The sequence below is a fragment of the Littorina saxatilis genome, linkage group LG17 (genome assembly GCF_037325665.1).
Source record: "Littorina saxatilis isolate snail1 linkage group LG17, US_GU_Lsax_2.0, whole genome shotgun sequence".
NCBI classification, from domain to species: Eukaryota; Metazoa; Mollusca; class Gastropoda; order Littorinimorpha; family Littorinidae; genus Littorina; species Littorina saxatilis.
The window spans coordinates 20489887-20515617 of record NC_090261.1 but is presented as its reverse complement, the minus strand read 5'-3'; the positions used below and the strand labels follow the sequence as shown (position 1 = coordinate 20515617).

The 25731-nt window shown below is 40.5% G+C and overlaps 2 protein-coding genes across 7 annotated transcripts; both read right to left on the bottom strand.

The window, feature by feature from the left end:
• Positions 1-277: 277 nt before the first annotated feature.
• On the bottom strand, positions 278-14466 carry LOC138952767 (uncharacterized). 6 transcript variants are annotated; one of them, XM_070324486.1, is made up of 7 exons: positions 13759-14072; positions 6278-6470; positions 5565-5680; positions 5109-5194; positions 3679-3912; positions 1128-1239; positions 278-712 (listed from the first exon to the last, which is right to left on the bottom strand). In XM_070324486.1, exons 1-6 carry the CDS (start codon positions 13797-13799, stop codon positions 1148-1150), a joined length of 762 nt encoding a protein of 253 aa, XP_070180587.1. In that variant the 5' UTR covers positions 13800-14072; the 3' UTR covers positions 278-712; positions 1128-1147. The 6 variants fall into 6 exon arrangements, with proteins under 6 accessions (XP_070180587.1, XP_070180588.1, XP_070180591.1 ...); XM_070324487.1 differs by having other exon boundaries at positions 278-695; XM_070324490.1 differs by lacking the exon at positions 1128-1239 and adding an exon at positions 2910-2933 and having other exon boundaries at positions 13759-14071.
• A 1756-nt stretch (positions 14467-16222) lies between these two features.
• On the bottom strand, positions 16223-25669 carry LOC138953781 (thiosulfate sulfurtransferase-like). Its single transcript, XM_070325689.1, has 8 exons — positions 25555-25669; positions 24687-24872; positions 24008-24209; positions 23332-23427; positions 22909-23053; positions 19673-19771; positions 19161-19285; positions 16223-17546 (listed from the first exon to the last, which is right to left on the bottom strand). Exons 2-8 carry the CDS (start codon positions 24842-24844, stop codon positions 17490-17492), a joined length of 882 nt encoding a protein of 293 aa, XP_070181790.1. The 5' UTR covers positions 24845-24872; positions 25555-25669; the 3' UTR covers positions 16223-17489.
• Between the last annotated feature and the right edge of the window lie 62 nt (positions 25670-25731).

Below are 25731 nucleotides of genomic sequence, written 5' to 3'. Positions count from 1 at the left end.
ACAAAGCCAGCGCGCTACCAACTGCGCTACGTCCCCGCCCTTAACACAGGTGTCACTTAAAGTTGTTACATAGGTGTCACAAAGTTAATTCAGCAAAAAATGTCCACTCTGCACAGAAAGCAGTCAAGCTGCTGGTTGTTGGTATGTGAGTCCTATTGGCTGGTGTTTGGTATGTGTCCTATTGGAGGGATGGCCTCATCACACTTATAACACTTGTACAGATCTGTGTTGATTTACAAGATGGTTAACACGTGCAACATTCTGCCAAGAAAAATGCCCACAAACATGTTTCATATTTTGTTCAATTTTAATGGCTGAAAACAAATTTCATCTTCACAAAAAGTCAACAGTTCAGTCATGTACTCAAGAACTTGTTTCTTTTAAATATGAAATATGTCTGATGGCTTGACTAAACCACCCATGCAAGTTTAAAGATAAACAGAAGTTCAAAATGAAAACGAATACAATCGAGAAGTTGACATCAACGGGAACAAACGTAATACTGATGCGGTTTTGATGCTGCGGATCTTGAAAACTTCAGCCAAGATGATGTCTTCAAATTAATAAGACGGTTGCCATGGATCCAAGTTGCTTGGCAACCCAAGGTCACGGTGATGTCCTAGATGGTCAATCAGTTGGAACAGGAAATGCCCATGGTCAGCATCTTGGCCTTCTGGCGATATAAGGTGAAGCCACTGTGGAAAGAACAGTTCTGAAAAGTTAAAGCACAGGATTAAGAACTGCTCTTCTTCTGCATGTAATCTTCTGGTTACAAATGAGCCATTCTGAAAGCCAGAACGTCAGAAGCGCACACAGAACAAATTAGTTCACTCAGAGCTATAATTTTGCATTTAAAGATACCTTCCTTCTCAGATGTAGCATGTTAACATTTAAAAAATCAAGTTTGATTTCGATCACAACTAATTTGTAAAACATCAACTTAAAACCTTGTTATGATGTCTGTAATAAACCTATTGTTCTATAGTCAACATAGCTTTTAAGTGGTCAGTTATAGTACCTGGTGCATCACACTCACAAAAACGCATAAAAAGCAAACATGAAGCTGCAAGTAATATACAAAAAAATTAAATAAATAAGCATGCATATAATATGCAATGATTCAATACCTTGCAGTACAGAGTAACACTCAGGCCACAAACCTCCCCCTTAAGGCGGGAAGGGCAGGGCTGCCCAAGCCGAGCCAACGTCTACTGGCACCAAAGCTATATTTGGCAGAGTCTGAAGAAGAATGGTTAGGGTTAGGCAAGATTAGGAAAGCCGGAGTTGTTAGGTATAGAGAAACGATGCGCACTGTGCAAGTGTCTAACAAAAGTTGGGAACGAGTACTGACGCGGGAAATGCACGTAGATTGCACTTTGACCATCTTTGCCTCATGATGAAATCATTCAGATTATTTCAACAATAAACTGAGCAGCAACTGTTTACACAACCTATACAGCTTGCTAACAGTCAAATAAAAATGTTATTCTGAAATGGAGATGTATGTTTGCAGTTAAAATGGTTTGTGATTTGCCTTTGGGAAATATAACGTAAGTCGATAATCAGACAGATGAAAACAATATGCGAAAAGATATGGCATTGAAAGAACTTGATGAATTTTATTGAGCATTTACTGTTCAAAATGATGCAACCCATAATGTCTGGTCGTAACTGGTCGTTCTTCGTGAATAGCTGGGAAGTAAAGTTCACACTTGAAAAGTAGGCATTTACATACAATGTTTTTTACTTCCCTCTCAATCTATGCGTTCGAAATCCTGCCTGACTTTTCAAATCTTTGTTACATCAGGGCCGGACTAGGCAAAGAGGAGGGGGGGGGGGGTTGCCAGTGGTGGCCCAGGGGGATGTCCCCCCTGGCGGCAGGGGCGGATCAGTTCATTTTATGACTGTTTTTTTTCAAAAGTATATTGTGAAGATATGGGTGTGAAGGCGCGAAGCGCCGAGCCGACGGCGCGAAGCGCCTAGCTTGCTAGGGGGATCCGGGGGCATGCCCCCCCGGAAAATTTTGAAAAAAAGGATGCAATCTGGTGCATTCTGAGGATGATCATTACCAGTTTCAGGCAGCAGATTTTGTCACTGATTAATACCCCAAAAATTGAAACTCAATGTAAAATAAAGAAATGCATACCTCATTCAATATTTTTATTTTTTGGCTGGGGGGGGTCCGGAAACCCTAGAACCCCCCCCCCCCCCCCCCCCCTCGTTGTGGGGGTCAGGGGGCGAAGCCCCCTGAAGCTGACGGGTAGGTCATATTCTGAGATAGGAAAATGGTCGCTCCTTGCATGAAACGGCATAAAATAAGCAATAATAAAAAAAAAAATTAAATAAGTAAGGTACATGTTTAGGCTAGGGGGGGGGGTTGCGCAACCCCCATAACCCCCCCGGTAGTCCGGCCCTGTACATTATGCTGCAAACTGCTTTGTGCTATACAAACATGTGCAGCTGAAAAAAAAAGAAACACACAATAACTCCTTCCTTGTCTTCTGCTGACAAATATTAGATCGTCAGTAAGTGATTAGTAGAAATGTGTGCTTCATTGCTTTGCACAGTGCGACCTCTTTACAAGGAGAAAATCCGTCATACTTGAAAAATTATAGGAATATGTTTTTACTTTTGAACATGCGTACAGTAGTTAACGTAATAACCTCGTTAGTGCAAGGTAGTAGTACATGTACTCCTGTAATTTTGCAAACAGACTACATTATGAAACCTATATCTTCACGAATATTATGTTTTTAGTCTCTTATATGAAGACAAAGTCACGTTTTACTTTTAGAGAAAGAAGTAAGCAGACACGCCCATATGAGTATATCCAAGTCAAAGAAACACAAATCAAAAGGAGTATATAAGTTTGATACTTAGAACAAAAAACTGAAAATAACAATGCATACCAAGGTACCCTCAATAACTTGAGTCTGCACACCAAATGGTTGGATTAAACACAAGAACTGAATTTAAATAAAACGAAATTAGAACGGAGAGAAAATAAAACAGAAGCTATTGTAACTTTATCAACTGAAACAGAGAACAGGAAAAGAGAGAGAGGTCTTTGTTTTAAACAAAGGTACGTTTTCAGTGGACTTGGAACATGGGGAGTGTAACAAACAGGTGAACACACACAGTTAATTCAAACACATAAAGACAAAATAACTGACACAGGCGTTTACCAGTCATCCCTAAAGTGCTTTAAACGGCGACAACTGATTTAACATTTGACAATTCACTTTTCTGTTCTGGCATATTTTCCTTGCTGTCAACGTGTTTGAACCAAAACTTTCTTTTTTTTTAAAGGGGTAAAAAAAAAGTGATTTCTTCAAAGTTCGGTGTACATAGTTCGTCTATTATTTTCATACAACAGTTGCCATCACCAATTTAAGCCACATCAATCTACGTAAGGTTTGTATTTGACCACACTGATTTACATTCTCAACTCAAAAAAATATTTCACTATGTCCCAGATATTCCTCAGAAGCGAGGAGAAATGTGTAATTTATGAATTTTAACATTCTCTTAAAATGTACTTCATTCTCCTTTTTTTCTCGATCAAATTTGCTCATCTTTAGACTTGGATATTTCCATGTTCATTCTATCCTTATATACTATTTCAATATTCCTATTAAAAAAAATAAAAAGAAGAAGTCAACTCATCAGCATACTTACAGTTAATGGGCTTCTGTTCATGGGGCCAGTACTGGAAGCCCTGCTTGGCACGCTCGTTGAAGGGGCTGTCCTTAAGCTTGCTGGCCATGTTTCGCCTGCTCACAGTGGCCGGCACGGAGGCGGACTGACGGCGGGGGCCGGGGGCCAGGCGGGGGGAGACGTACAGGGAGAAGTTGGGGGGCTCGAACATCGTCTCTGGCGGGTAGAGGTAGTTCTCTTCTGACTTGATGGTTCCTGTCGGGCAAAAAAACAGAAAACAATTGTTTATGGTTCAGGTTTTACAGAACACACACTCTTCCTTTGGAGAACACACTCCGGAGACACGTACAGACAAAACTGAGACGCACACAAAACCACGAATTCGTTCACTTATGCACGCCAACACTGACAGGCACGCGCGCGCGCGCACACACACACACACACATACACACACACAGAGGGGTGCTAATTTTCCGAGTTGTTTCTTGTTCAGTTTGAATTGGGGGAAAATGTATCGATTTCCGAATCCAGTGTTTTATAAACATTGTGTGTGGTCGATGAACGCAAGGTTAAATAACCAACAGATTCTGTGGGATGTCTACACAGGACAAAACCTCCCGAGAAATTCACCAAGCTCAAAAGAACAGCGATAAATGCCATTTGTGCCTTTTCTCAAAGAAAGAGAAAGCAATTCCTGAGGCTGCATTTTGCTTACATACTGGTACCAGATCTCGAAAGCTACAAACATCAAACTATATGTACAGTTTTATATTCGCAGCCAACCTTTGAAAACTACTTGAACTAAATCTGTTGCTGCTTTTACATCAGTCAGGTAAATTCTGAGTCAGTGACTCAAACAAGTGCGTTTGAATGGCTTTCATAATGTGACAGTCAAAGTCACTTTTGTAAGGCCGAGTAATTGCTTACATGGGAAGAAAAGATATGGCTAGCAGTATTGCAAAGACTGAATCAGTTTGAAACTAAACCGCGGCAAAACAAGACTTAGCTGCCAAGGTAAAAGACAACGATAAAATCTTTCTTTGTTTTTGTTCAAGGATCAATCTCACAATAGCCTGCTAAAATGACTAAAGACAAAAAGGGGCGTAAGCGCTCTCAAAACAGACAAGAACAACACTGAATGCGAGTTATATATCAAACAATCAATCAATCAATATGAAGCTTATATAGCGCGTATTCCGTGGGTACAGTTCTAAGCGCTTGTCGAAGAGTTGTCAACACAGGACTAACAAAGAAACTAACATCTACAGACGGACACGAACCCTATCACACACTAGCAAACCCTGATAAACATACAACTAACAACTGTTTAACAACATTGTACACATCAATAGCTAATATTGTTCCACAAACTCTCACTGTTGCCAACACTTGTTTCTCAGACCTTGAGATAAGAGCTCTGCCTCATGGGGTAATGATCGACTATGACTTACCATCAATAAAGACTAGGTGGTGTCCTGCATTGTTGATGCACGCCTTCACGTGTCTCCATGGGCTGCCCAGACGGCCTTCTCTGTAGCTGTAACATACATACACACAGTACAGTTTCAGCAACATTATAAGACACATGTTCCAAAATTTTTAACTTTTCTCAAAAGTAGATTGTGCTCCAATATTGTGTTACACGGAGAGACAAAATACGTTCAGACGAAGAAAGAAGATAGGCAGATCAAGTTGTCACAGTGTGTTGGTGTGTGTGTGTGTGTGTGTGTGTGTGCTCGTGTGTCCATCCGTCTGTCTGTGAGACTCCGTGCCCGGGCTCAGCATGTCTTTTTCTGTTTGTGAGTGTGCGTGCGTAAGTGATGAGCTGTGTGTACATCATTATGCGTACGAACGTGTTTTTACTTATGTGACCGATTTCTTTGCCAATTTCTGTATACAGCCCTTACATGGGTTTCTGTGGCCTGGGTGGGTCTTTCCTCCATAGACGGTGGTAGTACTGTTTGTTGATGGGGTCGATGTTTGTGAAGGGGTTGTCGTCGTAGCTGTGTCTAGCGGGCTCACACTGAACAGACAAAACAGTCAGTGGATGTTAGTTCTGTTGGCAAAACGGACACGAGCATAACGGTGACAACTATTGGGTAGATACCTATTAGTAAAAACAAGAATGCATCTAAACTAAGTACCTTACATGACCTTACATGAATTACGTGAATTCTCATCAATTTCAGTTTCAGCGGCCTGGGATATATGTCTGTCTGTTCGTCTTCATCTCCGCAGGCTTGCTGCTACTTTTCTTTGGCGTATCAGTACCCAGAACTATTGAATCAAATAGCCATCGTCTAATATAGCCAAGTCCTGCATGAAAACTCTAACTCGTTCTATCATTCTCGTTCTTAAACTAAATTGGTCCATCAAAGCTAATTAATCTAACTCTAATTACCAACACCCTTCATTCCCAGTGCGCCACTTGCTGCATACGACGTCACACGTTTCCTGGACTTAAGTCTATATTTGTTGCATATTCAGTGTACCAGTTTGCATTCAATCTTATTGTGTCATGAACCTCTGGCTTAATTGTAACGCTCAGAGTTAGCTGGCTTGGGCAATTACAGCATAAGCTTAATACAAAAATAAATTTTTTTTTTAAATATAAACGTACCTGCATGCCCATGTCTGTGTAGGAGCGTGCAGTCATGGGGGGTCTCTGTGAGCGGGAGCGGGGTCGGGACACGTGACCACCGGCACCCCCGGGACCCCCGGGGGAGGAGGGTCGGCGCACCATGCCCATGGGGGTCTGTCGTCCGGCGAGGGGCATGTCCGGCATGTCCTCGAACTGATCCTGCTGCAGACGTCTGCACGCAAAACATGGAGAAGAGAAACTGAAAGATGTAGGGAGACAGGCTGATTTTGATCATTGCAAATTGAACGGCACATCGGTTGTGGGGCGTGTGTGGTCTGTGGCGTGTCCTGTATGCAGTCAACAAACTCATCCACCCCTCTCTCTCTCTCTCTCTCTCTCTCTCTCTCTCTCTCTCTCTCTCTCTCTCTCACACACTCTCTCTCTCTCTCTCACACACTCTCTCTCACAGTCTCTCTCTCTCACAGTCTCTCTCTCACTCTCTCTCTCTCTCTCTCTCTCGCTATCTCTCTCTCTCACTCTCTCTCTCTCTCACTCTAGCTCTCTCTCTCTCACTCTCTCTATCTCTCTCTCACTCTCTATCTCTCGCTCACTCTCTCTCTCTCACTCTCTCTCTGTCTCTCACTCTCTCTCTCTCACTCTCTCATTCTCTCACTCTCTCTCTCACTCTCTCTCTCTCTCTCGGCTCTCTCACTCTCTATCTCTCTCTCTCTCTCTCACTCTCTCTCTCTTTTTTTTCTCTCTCTCTCTCTCTCTCTCTTCTCTCTCTCTCTCTCTCTCTCTCTCTCTCTCTCTCTCTCTCTCTCTCTCTCTCTCTCTCTCTCTCTCTCTCTCTCTCTCTCTCTCTGTCATGCAAGCCAATGGATGAGCATTTTCGTTGGAGGCAACGTGCGGCTTTACCCTCTCGCCGCAATCTCCTTGGTTAAAATACTATTTTCCCATTATGCTGCAAATTGTTCTCGTTTTACTGAGTGGTGAGTATCTGTGTCCTGTACACAACATCCAGCACAAGGTAAACAAATTGACTGCACGCCAAGCGAACATCATACAAACAAAGAAGTCGATAGACAAGGAATGAAACGACGGGACATCAAGTGAACATTGAACATGGACGGAGTGGAAAGGGAATATAGGTAGGGCGCTTAGGTGAGGGTTGGGGTGATGTCAAGATGTACACAGTTTTGTGGTCAGTGCTGATATTTCGTTTTAGAGGTGTGTTTTTTTGGTCACACCTATTATTTACTAAATTACTGTGCGGTTTGACTAAATGATACTGGTAGTTGTGACTGGTCAGTTTCTTTTTAATTCAAGAATTCGATCTTGTTTAACCAACGTTAACACCGCAACACGGTGGCCTAGTGGTAAGGCGTCCGCCCAGTGAGCGGGAGGTCGTGGGTTCGAACGGCCCCGGCCGGGTCATACCTAAGACTTTAAAATTGGTAATCTAGTGGCTGCTCCGCCTGGCGTCTGGCATTATGGGGTTAGTGATAAGCAAACAAACAAACAAGCCACGTTAACAAATATATATATAGCCGTGACGAATTGAAACTGTATACGCTGGAGAGTTATATTCACACCGGTGATACTCAATATATATCATACCCAAAACAAACACATACGCCGGATTTTTTTCTGTCTTGACTAAAGGCACTAACGATCCTAAACCCAGGCTGCTGTTCCGATCGGTGGTAACGGGTTTGCTGCTGTCCTGGCATTTTTATGATTACTTACTTCTATTGTTCTTCTTTCTGTCTCAGGCTAAGGCCAGAAGAACCTACAAAGGTTGCCCAGTTCACATTTAATCAATCAATCAATCAATATGAGGCTTATATCGCGCGTATTCCGTGGGTACAGTTCTAAGCGCAGGGATTTATTTTTTTATTTTTTTATTTTTATTTTATGCAATTTATATCGCGCACATATTCAAGGCGCAGGGATTTATTTATGCCGTGTGAGATGAAATTTTTTTTACACAATAGGGCCTACATCACGCATTCACATCGGCCAGCAGATCGCAGCCATTTCGGCGCATATCCTACTTTTCACGGCCTATTATTCCAAGTCACACGGGTATTTACAACAATAGATTGTGCAACAACCTAGCTAGTACTCGATGACATTTTTTTTTCACACGTGATTACTGATTTGCCTTGCAGTACAGTACTCTAAAGCTTGATTTAATCTTCCGAGTGGGACGACGTAAAGCTTTCATGGGACGACTAAGTGGAAACTTTTGTCACCCACAGTTTAACCTCTGGCAGCATTAAGGCGACCTTACTTGTTATCTTCTTATTTAAAGAGATTGTCGATATTTGCAAAATGTGTACCATATAATGTGTGCGAATGCCTAATAAGAAAGATAAGATGTCCACAGCAAATATATGAAGCCGTAGTAGTTGATGTTACTTTTTTTTCATGGACGAACATCGTTTCAGTCTTCATTCAATTCATTGCTTTTCATTCTATCAGGAGACTGGTTGTGCATAAATCCCTCTGTCTGTTGTTGTCTATATTTAGAGTGTTATAATTTCCTTTGTTTTTCAGCTCTTACTATTTCTTGCGTCATTATGGTGGGATGTGTTCATAATTCTGATACTTGGAAGTCAATTTGTGTGTGTGAGTAAATCAGTAAAACAATCAAATGTTCAGCCTTTTTTTAATTTTTTATATATAACATTAAATGTATGGCATTACAAGTTGGCCGCTGTTCTATTTTCTCCAAACACACAAGGCTGATTTGTTACCATGATTGACGTCACCGGCTATGACGTATTTCACAAATGAAACCACCCAGAATATCTCAAACATAAAACTATAATAATTGCCAAATACATCCAGGTTAACAAATAAACCCCGACTGAGATTTGTGAAGCTCAAAAAGTTAATTGTTTTCTTCGATCATGCATAATTATTGCAGTGCCGTGGGCTATAAAGCGCGGACGTCAAATCCCTTGTCTTTTACGAACGCAATAAAACTCCGCTCAGCTGTACATGCATGTACTAGGCGCAGGGGATTTGGAGGCCCGGTCGAGGGTATTGAGTGACTATAAATGTTATGGAAAGTGAGAGGCTAATCCCAAATGAGCACCGGATTTGTGAAGATTATTGATTGATCCCGCGCATATGAACTGAATCGATCATCTGCTTCGTTGAGCGGTCTGTCTGTGAAACCCTGCATGTAATCTCCTTGTGAGGTTTGACTGAGTCCAACAGTGGCAGCCTCGGCGAGAAAAACAGTTTTTGTGTGGTCGTTGTTTTTGACACGACTTGCACACAGAATGGGATAAAAAAATAAAAAAAGGAAAACACCCAGCAACAATTCAACCTTGTCAGCAGTGTGCCTTTCAGTTTGATATTGTGTTAAGTCGGACACGAGAGGTGGCAGGCACACAACGAATTCACAGGGTAACACCGTGTAAGCCAATGCTTTTGTTTCTTGTAGGGATATGGAGAAGTTTCTGCTGATCTCCGGTTTGATAACATGCTAGCAATGACACAGAGTTGTGCCTGGTGGATTCGTTGGGTTACCTTTTCTTTACACCTCTGGGGTTAGACTGATCGATATAAATCGATAGACAGTTCGAGTGTCCGAGGTTGGTAGACGAATGGCCGAACATGCAGACTAGCCTTGGTTGTTCGCCTGAGACCTTTATAGACGTCTCACAGAACGTATGTACCACAGGAAATTGGTTTGAAGTGTTGTGCAAAGAAGAGAGAGAGAGAGAGAGAGAGAGAGAGAGAGAGAGAGAGAGAGAGAGAGAGAGAGAGAGAGAGAGAGAGAGAGAGAGAGAGAGATAGGGGGTTGCACCCCCCTCCCTCCCTCCCCCCACCCACACACACAAACAAACAAACAATAGCCATCATCAAACTCCTCATCCCCTTCCCACCCACCCACCCACTACACACCAACATAATTACATTGACAGCTAGGAGTAAACCGTGCATAACTATGCCAAACAGAACAAATGAAAAATTGTAAAAGGAAATAAACCCCGAAGTGGAATCAAGACCGCATACACCATGTTGACTCACAGGGAACAGATCATTTTCTAGTAGATACCTCGGCATCAAACACATCGCATACATACACTATGAAAACCGGACTGGTCAAGGCAGTCTGTTGTCACATCATATCTTGGTCAGCATCTGTAATTAAGCTACCTTCAGTCATTTGGTGCAGACGCCCACCTGTGCTCAATTATTGAAGGGAAAGAGGTTATTCCCGTGACTAACCGTACACCTGGGAAGCTCTCTACTATACACCGTTAATTTGGTTTATGCTGAGACCGTGTACAAAGAATGGCACAAGACGCGAGAGTTGCCCCTATGGCTTACTTCTACATGAAGACGACGTTGTGAAAGTCTGCCATAGATGAAACCCTTTACGTTAAGTGTTGTTGGTAGTTGTAAGGTTTTGCTTGTAAATGCAGCGACAATCTACGAGTTCAGATAGTCCTGTCTTGTAAATAAAGTTAGCCTGCCGGTGTCCTTGTCTTTTTAGAGTAAATCGTGGTCGGGAAAGTTGTAAACACTTCGAAGAGGACGGTTTTGGAATCCAAAGTGACATAAATGTTATTTTCAAGAAGTTTTAAGGAACAGATTTCTCACGCCTAGAATATTTCTTGAAGTTGAAGAACTGATTTTGCTCATGCTCATGGGCTGGTCCCTAGTCGTATCAACTGGACACTTTTCACCGTCAGCGTACACTACCAGTTGTGGGGGAGTCGCCCTTTTCTGTACATTGGCTACATCCATCAATGCAAGTCAAAAACAAGAGATATGTTATCTGTCAATTTGTTTACCTTTTCCACAAAGACATCCAACTTAATTTGCTGCAATCATCAATGCAGGCCAAAAACAAGAGAGGTTTTATCAGTCAATTTGTTTACTTTTGCCCCAAATTAATTAACTTAATTTGGCGTTTATGATATTCCAAAGCCTGCTTTCCGAGTTTTACCAACTATTTTGTAAACAAAGCACAGGTCCGTTAAAACATTTTTTTCTCAGTCATGTGTAACTTACACCTTGAACCGAACACAAAACTTCACAACAGCTTGGATTTCAAGTGACAAACCGAAGACTGCATCAGCGAAAGTGACAACCGTGTCACTGTTATTGAAAACAAATTGCTCTACCAAGAATGTACTTTTCTTTCTTTTTTAAATATTTTGTTTAAACAAAGTCTTTCATGGGAAAAATAGGAAACCTAAGACATATGATTAATAGAAGCAGGTCGTAAGGCGGGTTCCAATGTATAGACACTGATAGAGTTGATTCATAATATTTGTTAGCTTTATGGTTTTCAATGTTATACGAGAAAAAATCCTTCCTTTGTGGACAAGAAATAGGTATCCGACGACCCCACTGGGCAGAGGGCCACGACTTGCCATTTAACTTTTAGACCCGTACTTCTGTTCGCGGGCAATTTCCTCTTTAAAATTGACTTACCATGACACGCGTTGTAGGTCTACACTGTCACAAAGTCCGCGCGGGTTTGAATCAAGTTATGTACAAAAGCGTCAATTCATGTACCTGTAAGTTCGTGACTTGCATACTTTGCCTGAAATACGAAGAACTTGAGTCTGATCTGATGGAATGCAAGAAAGACTGAAGGCAGGAAAGGATTTTCAAATATTTCTGGTGGTGAATTGTTTTAACATTAATTTGATTCAATGTCGTAGTCGTGTGTGTGTGTGTGTGTGTGCAGTGTGTGTGTGTGTGTGTGTGTGTGTGTGTGTGGTTTTTTACGTAGGTGTGTGTGTGTGGTGTGAACAACAGCTAACTTTTCAACAAGTTTCCTGCAGTATACAAAGTCTTGTGCAAGTGATTGTTTAAATAACAAACGGATTGTGATGACCCTGCATGCTTTCGGGGTAACAAGTGCTTGAGAGTTGATCGAGTGTTCAGTGTGTGTATATGCTCACAGTTAAGCAGGTCAGTCTACAGCGGGTTCGATAATATTCGGTAGCTTGCAGAAATAGGGAGTAAGGCCTACCCCATGCTGATATAACTTGAAACTATGCGTAATCTCTCTCGACCCGTACCTTGTCACGCACTGTTTTCACAGCGTTTATTGTGCTTCTGGAAACTCTACTGCACTGTATTCTAGTTTTTGTATGTATTCACACTTGCTTGAGTAATAGAAACGACAGGAGTCAGACAGGAGTGTGAAGTTTTAGGTTCAAGAACTGTTACCTGGTGTGTGAGTCAGTGTGCCGTGCCGTGTGTGTGTGTCAGTGTGTGTGCCAGTCAGTTGTGCGTGCGTGCGTGTGTATGTGTGTGCGTGATTGTGTGCGTGTGTGTGTGTTTGTGTGAGCGTGAGTGAGCATAAGATACTGTGGGTATCTCACTGAGTCGTAATAGTAACCAAAATTCAAAAGCATACCGCCTAAATTTCAAATATACCCGAGAACAAGAGGGAGAATGGCCTAAATAAAATGTTTGTGAACCTTCTTTATGAGAACAAGTTCATGCAGTGCGTCTGAAGACATAAATGCACACAGAAACACTCAAACACACAGAAATCAATTTGACAGGTGTCAGTCTGCAGGTTCCTGGCATAATCACAATCGAATCATAACCAGCAATCTCTCCGAGTACAGCAAGTCAGAAGCAGTGTCCTTTGAAGCTTTCGTCACGAAATTGCTGAGTGTAGGTGCCTTAGTGAAATGCATTTTAATTTAATATGCAAGCAGACCTTGTTAGCGCTACATGCAATATTAGAGAGACAAAGAGTTGAGAGAGAGAGAGAGAGTGAGAGAGAGACGGAGAGAGAGAGAGAGAGAGAGAGAGAGAGAGAGAGAGAGAGAGAGAGAGAGAGAGAGAGAGAGAGAGAGGTGCGTTGCTCTTTTCATTTTTTTGTCTTGAGTGTGTTTAAGTTAGTTTTTCTTTCCTTTTTCTTTTCACTTGGTTTCAGTTCAAACTGTATTTTCCTTCAGGCTAAGACAAGAAGAGGTTCTTTGCAGGGTATACCAAACGAGTTAATAGTTTAATTGCACGACGCGGCAAGCACGCGTTTTACTGAATTAATCAACGCTTGTTTGATTCGTCTTAAAAACAAAAAATCCGTGTCCCAGTGCCCCCGCCCCCCCCCTCTTAATGGTTATTTGTTAACATACACATATCCCTCTGAAGGTCCAAATGTAAATGTTTAAAAATAAAAAAGACAACCAGCACAACTACGCGCTTTTTTTCTTCCAACCTTGTAACTGAATTAGTCAGATGTTGTCACGGTAAAACATAAGTGAAAACACTTACACACAAAAAAAACTACTCTCAGATACCGTCACAGAGCCGTGCACAATTTTGGAGCTCCGCCCAAAAACAGAGAGAGAACTTGAGAGAGAGAGCCGAGAGAGAGAGAGCCGAGAGAGAGACTGAGAGAGAGAGAGAGAGAGAGAGAGAGAGAGAGAGAGAGAGAGAGAGAGAGAGAGAGAGAGAGAGAGAGAGCATACTAAAATAAAATAAACCAACAAATCAAGGATTTCACAAATTTGACTTACTCTCCATAGAAGTCGTATGAAGTTCTGGCCCGTTGCATCATGATGAGACGATGTCTGTTATTGCTTTATTCCAGACTTGTTTGTGTGTCGTCTGCTACAACACCTGCCCTCTGATCGTCTGCTCCGCTACCCAGATCTCGCTAAGGGCCGCAACTCCTCGGTTCACGTGTCCCTGCCACGACGGTTGTTGCTAAGTAGCAGTGTTTCTAATCTCCTACTGAGCGAACAGTGCCAACAAGGCGGAACCACTTTTATTAATTGTTTAAAGCGTAGTCTACCTCGCTTTTGGTTCGCCCTTCGCTTAATTAACGAGTGCGAAGCCCATTGTTTGAAAAAAAGGGTGGGGGCCTATGTTGTGTCAGTCAAGCAGAAAGTATCACTTGCTAGTGATACATGGGGGTTGTTATTTTTTATGGCAAGTGTGCCAAAGTTTTGATTAGAAATGTCCAAAAGTAGTAGGAGCCGCCTGCCTACAATTAATCATGCATTGCTGCTTCCAGTTTTCGTCTTATAAATCAAGAAGGTGGTCTAAATTGTTGTCCATATATATTTAACTGATGAAATAATTCAACCAGTAGTTATGAAGATCGTTTAAAGTGCAATGAACAGAGAGAAAGGGTGAGGGACAGCGAGAGAGAGAGAGAGAGAGAGAGAGAGAGAGAGAGAGAGAGAGAGAGAGAGAGAGAGAGAGAGAGAGAGAGAGAGAGAGAGAGAGAGAGAGAGAGAGAACTTTATTTATTTATTGAGGCTAACAGAATAAGCAAAGTATACATGTGCATGCTTTTTTTCGTCCGGCCCTCACCCATTGAGGGTAACTGGATTAATAACAAGAAGAAATAGAAGTTAAGTTAATTACAATACAATTTATATAATTAACATGTCAACAAATTAAAAAAGACATTTCAAAATGCATTATGAATATCAAGCAATGATGTAATATTATCACATAATTATTTACTTGTTTCCAAGAGAAACAGCATGTACAGTTCTTTGAAGGAAGTTTCACTGAATTGCATTTTAATTAAATCAGGAATGGAGTTCCACAATAAGGCGCCAGAATAAGAAAGACTTGATACCTGTATAAAGTTAAAAGATTAACTGAGGATGAAAACCGTTTTGTTGATTTTAATGCTTTTTATTCTTTCAGGTAAGTTACCAGGAGACTGGCTTCCTCCATAACGCTCACTTACTGTTGTCGTCTATGTTTAGATAGCTTACTTCCCTTTGTTTTTATCAGATCTTGTCATTCACGCCAAGGCCTGTCTCGCATGGTTATGATTTTTTTTTAATTTTTGGAGTTATTTACTGTAGATCCAAAATTTTTAAATAGTGTCTCCTCTGTGTTCGTGTGTGTGTGTGTGTCACAGTGTGAGTGAGTGTCAATGTAAGTTTTGATAGTTAAGAGGGGACATTTGGGATGAAACAATGTCTCAAAGAAAATAGAGCAGACAGTCAAGGAATCACTGGATGTTTTAAGGAGAGCGGAGAGCAAGGTTTGTCTCCCTAAGGTAAGCCATGTGTGTTTGTGTCTGCCTGTGTGTGCAAAGCTTATCTCAAAAACTACCCAACGGAGTTTTATGAAAATTGATGTACACATTTCTGAGGGCATAATTATGCTGATGTACTTTTTCTCCGTTTTTGTGATGCGCTATTTCATTTGATGACGACCTTCCCAATAGTGAAACAAACAGTAGCGATGGACGATTTAGAAGGCATTAAAGCTGTTTTGTGGATTCTTGGGCCTGTTGCCCTTACGATTAATAGTGAAGTGTAGGCAGCTTACACCACGCTGACCACAGTGGGATAGGTCTGTAGGGAACAGCGTTTGATGTCGTAAGTTCTGAATGTAAGGGGCAGGGCAAATCAAGTTGTGCACATATGCATGCTGTCCCCTAACTTGCTTGCATTAATTGTATAGAAACATGCAACGCCAGACAGTTCAACACAGAAAGCTATAAAAGTTCACAGCTAGCAGAAAGTGCAGGTACAATGTACAAGTGTTAGGTCAGAACCAGCACAAAAGGGACATGTCATGACTGCAAGTCACTTTGACTCCCCGCAAAAACAATTGCTGATGTTGGGGATGTTGCAAGCACTGAATATCTTTTTACTGAAAAGGCCATGAAAGTTTCGGCATTTAAAAAAAAAAATGTCAGGCCGTCCTTAGTGTTCTTTTCCCCATTGTTTAGAAAAAAAGAAAGAAAAAAAAGAAGAGAGATCTGTCAAAATAACCACAACGTTTTTAGCGATTTAAAAGAATGTTCATAATTTGGGGACTACTTTACATTTCGGAGCATAAATTGCTGACCACCAATTATATAATGTCCGGCTTGAACACTGGTTCTATAGAATGTATGGTCAAAATGCCATCAGATAAACAGAAACAGATTGAGGCAGCTGTGTTTTCTGTGTTTCAATTTTCTCTTGCAGCAATCATACATCAAACATAACCAGAAAGCAAAAGCACTATACAAATGAGTTTATTAGATTATGTTTTCTTTTCTGCATTGTGATGACTGCATGGATTGAGACAACTAACTCCGCAGCCTCTAACAATAGTGTAAATAATAGGGACTTGGCTGTGCATAGCAATTGTAACAAACGGAAGACTTGAACATCAACAAAAATGTCTGCTCCTAAAGCTGTTTGTCATGCCCTTACAAACAAGGTAATATTATAGATAATTCTAAATATATGCATGCTGGTAGTTGTGCATTGGGATCATTAATTGCTAACTTTACTAAGGTGCTCACTCACATACACCTCCATTTGAACACACACACACACACACACACACACACACACGCACACACACACACACACACCTGCTACACCCACAACTCACCAAATGCACAGTACAAATCCATTAAGCCATCTTCATGTTGTGGTGTAGCAAAACATCAATAATATCAATCAACAAAGGCACTGGAAATATGCAAGGACAAACTTTTCAATGAACACTCCTGGTGTTCTACAGTTTAAAAATATAAGCAGGGACCTAATATAGGTCTATGATATAAGTGACAGTCCATTGAAACTTGTTTCAATACATTATAAGCACATGGGGGATGTATAACAACAACAAGGTAGATAGTTAAACAAGTTATAGACTATTACACCCACACACATGTGGATGCATTCAAAGATCAATCAAACGCAATAACCTTTCTGACTTTGTCTTCAGAATTGACAAATGCTGAGACAAATCCAGGGCTAATCTCTCAAACAGTCAAAGTGGCAGACTACTTACAAAACACAAAAGCAAAAAAGGGAGAGACAAGCTGAGTTTGTGCTTGTTTTTGTGAGTTCACAACACTGACTCCACAAAAAGTGTTCTGTTTTCAGTCAGAGTACAATGAACTACTTGAATACATGAATATTACAACCCAAATCACATAACCTTGATCAAAGACACAACGTAAAACTGTTGTCTACAATCAGCATACATTTTGTCTCAACGGTGCAGTCACTAAAAAAACCCAGCATCATCATTTTAAACAATTAAAACGTCAATTATGTACTCATAAAACTATTAATTCAATGGATGAAATCACTTGCAATTGTTGAATTCATTCTTACACCGCTGATCTCAATCCCTCGGATTCTTGAACAAATGTCAGTCCCTTCTTAGAATGCGCCAGTGCTAAGAAATGAGATTTCCCTCAAGCAGGCAGATCAGAATGTTCTTCAGAAATACTAGAACTCTATAGATGTGGTGTCACTGAATGGTTTCAGTCTACGTCTATCTGGTCTGGCTCTGCACGCTGGCTCCATTCTTGAAAAGAACCCTGGTGAACAAGTCAACAAGATATAAGACCGAGAAGTCTGCTGTTTATAAAATAGATATAATACAGTGGAACCCCCCTTTTAAGACCCCCCAATTTAAGACTCCCTCCTTTTTAAGACCTCGTTTTCTCAGACTTTCTGTTCATAACCTCTGTAAAATTACCCCCATTTTAAGACTCCCTCCTTTTTTAGACCCGATTTTCTCAGATTTTTGGAGGTCTTAATAATAATAATAATAATAATAATAATAATAATAATAATAATAATATAATAATAATAATAATAATAATAATAATAATAATAATAATAATAATAATAAAGGTCTTAAAAGGGGGGTTCCACTGTAACAAGAAGTCTGCTGTTTACACAATTAATATAAGACCAAGAAGTCTTCTGTTTATACAATTAACATAAGACCAAGAAGTCTGCTGTTTATACAATTAATATAAGACCAAGAAGTCTGCTGTTTATACAATTAATATAAGACCAAGAAGTCTGCTGTTTATATAATTAATATAAGACCAAGAAGTCTTCTGTTTATACAATTAATATAAGACCAAGAAGTCTTTTTTGTTTGTTTGTTTGTTTAACGCCCAGCCGACCACGAAGGGCCATATCAGGGTGGTGCTGCTTTGACATTTAACGTGCGCCACACACAAGACAGAAGTCGCAGCACAGGCTTCATGTCTCACCCAGTCACATTATTCTGACACCAGACCAACCAGTCCTAGCACTAACCCCATAATGCCAGACGCCAGGCGGAGCAGCCACTAGATTGCCAATTTTAAAGTCTTAGGTATGACCCGACCGGGGTTCGAACCCACGACCTCCCGCTCACTGGGCGGACGCCTTACCACTAGGCCACCGTGTTGCGGTACCAAGAAGTCTGCTGTTTATACAATTAATGTAAGACCAAGAAGTCTGCTGTTTATACAATTAATAAAGACCAAGAAGTCTGCTGTTTATACAATTAATGTAAGACCAAGAAGTCTTCTGTTTATACAATTAATAAAGACCAAGAAGTCTTCTGTTTATACAATTAATAAAGACCAAGAAGTCTGCTGTTTATACAATTAATGTAAGACCAAGAAGTCTGCTGTTTTAAAAAGAACATCCCTATATTTTTCCTGCAAGATATTAACACTGCAGATGTTTGTGGAATGCCCACTCATATGTGTGTGTGTGTGTGTAGGTGTGCGTGTGTGTGTGTGCAGGTGAGTGTGTGTGGGTGTGTGTACGTGTATGTGTGTGTGTGTAGGTGTGTGTGTGTGTGTGTGTGTGTGTGTGTGTGTGTGTGTAGGTGTGTGTGTTAATTCCTTGATGTGCATGATTATGTATGTCCTTGCATTGTGGACACAGGGGTGCGTGAGTGTTTTGAGTCTGTGTCTTAAATATTTGTTTTGTACAGAAATGTTTTCTCTCATACTTGAAAAAAAACCCACAAAAAACAAGAACAAAGAAAGAGAGTAAGGAAAAGCCTGGGATCTCATGCAAAAAGGCAATATATTTATGAAGAAATATACTGACAGAGATCAAAGGCTCAAGTTTTAACATGAAACAACTTGATATAACTGAAACATAATCAATCAACAAATCAAAGCAGCACCTGCACCTACATTATAAAGAGCGACAGTCTCCTTGCCTAGGATGTGTGCAGCAGCGGCCAGGCCACAGGCAGTCATAGCTGTCAGACAGGTCGCCACCACTGGCTGTGCCAGATCCACACCTGCTTGCTCAAACACTGAAACACATCAAAGCCCATAAAAACAGTGGTACCTGTGATGACAAGACACCCTTGGGACTAGTCAAGTGTCCTACATTGCAGGCGGCCTGTCATGTCGGTATATATTTAAATGTTTACTCAAGTTAATAATGTAAGACACCTGGGATAAGAAGACATCTCTTAAGAGAGGACACTGATGTACGTGCCTTGGTCTGGAGAGAGAGAGAGAGAGAGAGAGAGAGAGAGAGAGAGAGAGAGAGAGAGAGAGAGAGAGAGAACAGAGACAGAGAGAGAGATGAGACAGAGTGAGAGAGCAGACAAAGACAGAGAGGGAAGGGGGGGGGGGGGGAGGGGCAGACAGAGCAATTTGAGAGTGAGCCAAGTGGTACAGCATAAATTTGATACCTGATCTCAGTTCCTCATGCGATTTAAATGTACCATCCTCGTTGAACAATACTGGATAGGGCACATTCTTGGAACCAGGAATATGACCACCAATTGTTCCTGCAACAAAAGATTCAAGCTGTAAAAACTACATGTATCACATCAGCTGCAGGGATGTTGCTACAAATTCATACCTATAGGACAAATGTCCTGAGTTCTTCAGCATCAATAGGACATTTGACCGCTTTCAGAAAGTGTAATAGGACATTATGAATTTGCGCCAAACAGCTTATAACACATTCCATGGAATTGTTTCAAAGTCATGCGCCCACACACACACACACACATACATAATATAGTAAATACATCAACACAGTGTGCATATAATGTTGTATTTCTTTAGTTTCAAAGAAACCACAAAAAAGAAACCAACATGAACAACTTCAGAGCTCTTACTTTGATTACAAACTGCATGATTTGGATAAAAGTTGAAAAACAAAATGATCGGTTTGATCTAATGCTGATCTTTTGCAGGCTTTAGGTTTTTTTTCGGCGGCATAATTCAGTGCTTCATCTCGTATCAAAAACAAAAGCAGACGACAAATTTAGTCAGTTGGAGTTGTCTCCCGTACTCCTGTAGCATGCACTGATCTAAAAATAATCCACTATTTTTAGATCAGTGTGCTGCACCGAGACGGTTATACCCAAATGGCGCATACCGCAAACGGTTCGGGAATTCCCGACAAAATAAAAGATCCGCACGCGGCACTGGCAACTTCAGTGTCAGCTGAACACGAGAGCGTTCGGTCTTTTAGAAGATTTGTATCTTGAAATGAAAATTAACGAATATCGCGCTGTCCGAAGGAATGGAGTACATAATTATCAGACAATGACCACGCTCAGGCTAAAACGATAGGACTTCTGACCGACATGCGGCAATGTGAATCGGACATTTGGGGATTTTCATCGTTATATGTCCGATGTCCGACGCCTAACGACATCCTTGCAGCTGTAACAAAAATCCTCCTGATCCTATTTTCTGCACAACAAACTTTCATAAAGGCAAAGGCAACATCAGAAACCACAATACGTTGTACTTGTTATAAAAAGTACACTATTATGTCTCTTGATTATATCTGTAACATCTGGAAACCACAACACGTTGTACTTGTTATAACAACTACACTATTATGTCTCTTGATTATATCTGTAACATCTGGAAACCACAACACGTTGTACTTGTTATAACAACTACACTATTATGTCTCTTGATTATATCTGTAACATCTGGAAACCACAACACGTTGTACTTGTTATAACAACTACACTATTATGTCTCTTGATTATATCTGTAACATCTGGAAACCACAACACGTTGTACTTGTTATAACAACTACACTATTATGTCTCTTGATTATATCTGTAACATCTGGAAACCACAACACGTTGTACTTGTTATAACAACTACACTATTATGTCTCTTGATTATATCTGTAACATCTGGAAACCACAACACGTTGTACTTGTTATAACAACTACACTATTATGTCTCTTGATTATATCTGTAACATCTGGAAACCACAACACGTTGTACTTGTTATAACAACTACACTATTATGTCTCTTGATTATATCTGTAACATCTGGAAACCACAATAAGTTGTACTTGTTATAACAACTACACTATTATGTCTCTTAATTATATCTGTAACATCTGGAAACCAAAGCAGTGCCTTTAAGGCATTCAAATCAAGGGTGAGTTTGGGTTACATATTAATTCCCTTCAAAAATCTGCTTTGCTAACACAAAGATTAGCAACAGCATAACAGGAAAACACAGCAATCGACCCTGTTACATACAGCTTTCCAAAATCCACAGGTGTTAGTGCTAAAGGTAAACAACCTCTACAGAGCTTCTGAGAAAAGGGGAACAACTGCCACAGGTCTTTCAGTTTACACCTTCCAAATGTACAATATGTTTCATACTCGCAAAACATCTATCCACGTAACAGAAAGAAAGAAAGAATCTAGTGCTTAAAAAAAATATATAAAAAAAAGTGATTCCAGTTTCTTTGATTCTGTGATTACATATCACTCTAAGCATGGTCCCGGTGTCGGTGACAATCCACGATAGTTCCAAAGTCCAAAGTTCCTTAACACTTTCGCGACGGGACGCTGGTAAATCAGTAACCGCGCTGATACGCCCATGGACGGGACGCGCATTTTTCAGTATCAGTCATACAAGGTACAAGACTCGTGATTGCTTCCATGTTTTTGAAGATTGCAATAAATTGAGTTGTTTCCCTTGATACACGTGGTTTTCTCTTCCGGCTTGATCAAATTAGTGCAGATTTGCGTGGTGTTTTCGAAAAAAAAAAATGAATCGAAGGCGAGCCTTGTCACGGGAGGAGATTCTCCGGATGTTGGATCTTGAGGATCCTGTAGATCATGATACATCGTGTCGTTTTCGCCTCAAGAAAGCGATAATAGCAGTGATATTGAGGAAGAAACAGTCCTGTTGTTGCTAGTACGAGTCGGCAAACTACACGTGGTAGGGGGTGATACTGCTAGACGAACATGTATCTCGGAATCGTGCAGGAGCTATGGGGGCGTGGCAGCACTGATAACAATGGATGGCTGGAGCCTTCTAATCCTTTTGGAAATGTTCATAGGTGTACAGTTGGTACTTTGTTGTGAAAATGTGACTTATATTCAATATGGATTACCTAGACATCATTTGGTGAGTGTCACAGTTTTGTTTCATTTGAGTCAGGATGCTGTGAGTGAATGCGTGATTTGCTTGTTTTTTTCTTTGTACTGTCTCCTTATTTCTGTGTACAATGTTAACAATATTTCAGCTAATTCATAGGTTTTATACCTTGTTTGGTTATAACATTATTTATAATACTTTCTGTTAAAAAATAACTTTTAAAAAAAGCAGTGGAAAATAAAACACACACAAAAAAACTTTAAAAAACACAAATTATCCCCCTTTCACCCCCCTTTGCTAAAACAAATCGCGTGACAAACTTATAAATAGCACGACTGAACTGGGCATCCATTTTTGAATTAGTACACAAAATTTGGTGGTGATTGGACTTAATTCAAGCTTGCTAGACAGATTTCTTTACAGTTACTGATTTTTGGGAAGTTTCTTGGTGGCAAGCTTGGGCAGGCAGGACGTTAACGCCGTGGCAGTGCTAGTCACAATAGTGTTAACTCCTGTCTAAGTTGTTGCTCGACCTACAAAGATTCGTACCTGGAGGCATTACATTAGAATCATCAAAGAATGCAGCAGCCCCTCTTGCATCTATCACTTGGTCTTTTTTTGTCTTGATGTTTTCCACCATGTCTTCAAAACTACGTACAAGGCTCGGATTCAAGGTGGGCTGAAAACTGGATCTCTGAAACATGGTTTCAACAGAAAAAGATGGATCAGAGTTGGTCACACACACACACACACAACTTCCCCTCCTCTTTATACATCCTACCACCCTTACCACCACTGTCAATGGAAAACAAACAACAAACAAACAAAGAAACAAAAACCTGGCTTCTGAATATAATTAATTTCAACATGCATAAGTCAAGTCACTTCAAAGCCTGTCTAGTTGTTTCAGTAAAGACAAAAAAGATTACTTGATCATAACGAAAATGCATCAGATTCTATGACTTGGCTCACCTCTATGACTGGCTCCTCCACAGTGACTTCAAAGCCGTCCATGAGCCATTTTCTGAACCCTCCATCCAGCACAGACACCTTGGTGTGTCCAAACAACTACAACAATACAAAGTGTTGCCAAAATTAGACATGACTAAATTAGAGTTCTTTGTCAAATAAAAATACTAAAATGTTTTAAGTATGTGACAATTTAAACAATTATTGCAATAAGTATAGACAAAAATGCTTCCCTTTGTTAGTGAGCCATCTCAAATTAATGTTCTGCAAGAAGCATGCAGCCATTGAGACTTAAGGGACTGCAGTTTAACATACTGTTTTTCAGCTGACGACGGAGATCTGCTGAAGCTCTGCAAAGGCAACCTGAAGAGAATATGTGTGGCACGGATTGCTTCCGATCACACACAAATTCATTTTCTGGTTTCAAGTCACACAATACAGTCAAACCTTCCCTTGCGACCACCTCTTTATAACAACCACATGCCTATTATGACCTCCTGAAAGGATCCCCGAGAAGTTTTCTTCCATATAATTCACGCTTCTATTGCGACCACCTGTTATTAATTATATAACCATATTTGGTTATGGACAGGTTTGACTGTACTGCAATACTTCATGATGTTGACTGAACAGTCACTGTTCACTCCTCTCCACTGCAGCATTATCATTCTGTACTTACCCTAAACAACCACCATGTTTTCAAAGCAAAGATAGTGTTGGATCTGTCATAGGTGACAATGTGTGTGTCGTTAGTTAGTCCAAGACTTTCAGCATAGTCTTGAAAACGGTTTACATCAGGCACAGGGTACTTGATGAAAGAGGGTGGTGATGATGGGCAGAGTCCATGGAGATTAAAGTAGCAGGCGTCTGGAACATGGGACCTGGAAGAAGATAGCAAAAAATCAAGACAAAACAAACTGAATTTTATGCCAGACCATGAATTTTGTTTCTTTTGTATCATTTTACCCCTGTTTGTTAGTTGTCAAACCTACCAAGAAAACTGAAAGCCCTCTTAGAATTAAAGTAACTTTTCTTCTTAAATTGTTTTTATAACCTGTCAAGCAAGGCCTTCATAAAATGGGTTCTATCTTTTGAACATTACAACAACAACAAACAATGTTAAAGAACATCAAAACCAACTAAACAAAGGGCAGAAGAATGGAGTGCAAGGTATGCTACCCCACAGTAATTTTGTACGTGTCTTCTTGGCTCATCTTTAATTTGAACTGACTTTATATCCATCATTATGTCTAAATAGCATGGTGCCTTCTCTTCCTATAATTTACTTCAATATAAACACGGAAGGAAAACAACACACACAATAATTGATGAGGAAGAATTGAAAAAAATGGACTCACTGTTTATAGAATTCTTTGTAACCATCCACTTTTGGGTCTGGTGTGGCTGAAGCATCTAGAATGCGAAGTACTGGGTGCTTGGCGCCAGCTGCTTTTGCAAATATCTGCTCCCTTAGCCAGCTGGTGTGAACTAGTGTGCGAAAATGTGTCACCGTCATCTTCTCATTAGCTTTGCCAGAAAGAAATCTGAAAAAAATTAAACAAAGAATTAAGGCACACAACACAGACAGAGAGACAGAGGCATACACACAAGTACCAGACACAGGCGTACAAACAAACATCACACACACACAATATAACTTTGACTGTTACAAAGTTTAGAGAACCGGCAAAATAATATACATTGTATAGCAATAGCAGTGAAAATGAAACATCCATATCTTCTGCACGCTGTGTCAAGTCACAAATTATACATGAGATCCTTCTGCTTTGGCAATGGCAGAAATCGAAAGTAGGCAACAGATTCGTGACCTAACTTCCTTACTGCGCATGCGGCTGCGTGAAACAGTGTGTCAAATACATGTTGCATACTCAACCCCTTAACTTTGAGTTTGTTGCCCGTGACAGCAGGTGTAACATGTACAGACCTGATCACCAGAAACGGTTAAAACGATGAATACGATTGCATGCAGACAGAGAAGTTCAATCGCTTCGGAAAAAAAGGTCACAAGGGTGAATCAGCAAAAAGCCAGAAACACGTTACACGGCTCACAGTCACACATTTAATACTCTGCATCTTGAACCGACTATTAGGAACTACTGCAGCAACGCACAACTACATTTATGCAAAAACCACGAGTGTATGCATGTTAACACAATGCTAAACATATGTGGAATTGTAAAGAAATGCTCAAACAATAAAACCAACCCTATGTTTTCCAAAGTTCTCACAACTTTCAGTCTGAACTGATGACCTTCAACTCAAAACTACTTCCGGTTTCGTTACTTTCGCTTTCATGTGTTCTTCATACATGTATGTGCATTACTGTCGTCAAAAGAACCATTTTGCGGATAAATTCAAACATGCCTCCCCGTTGAAAGATAG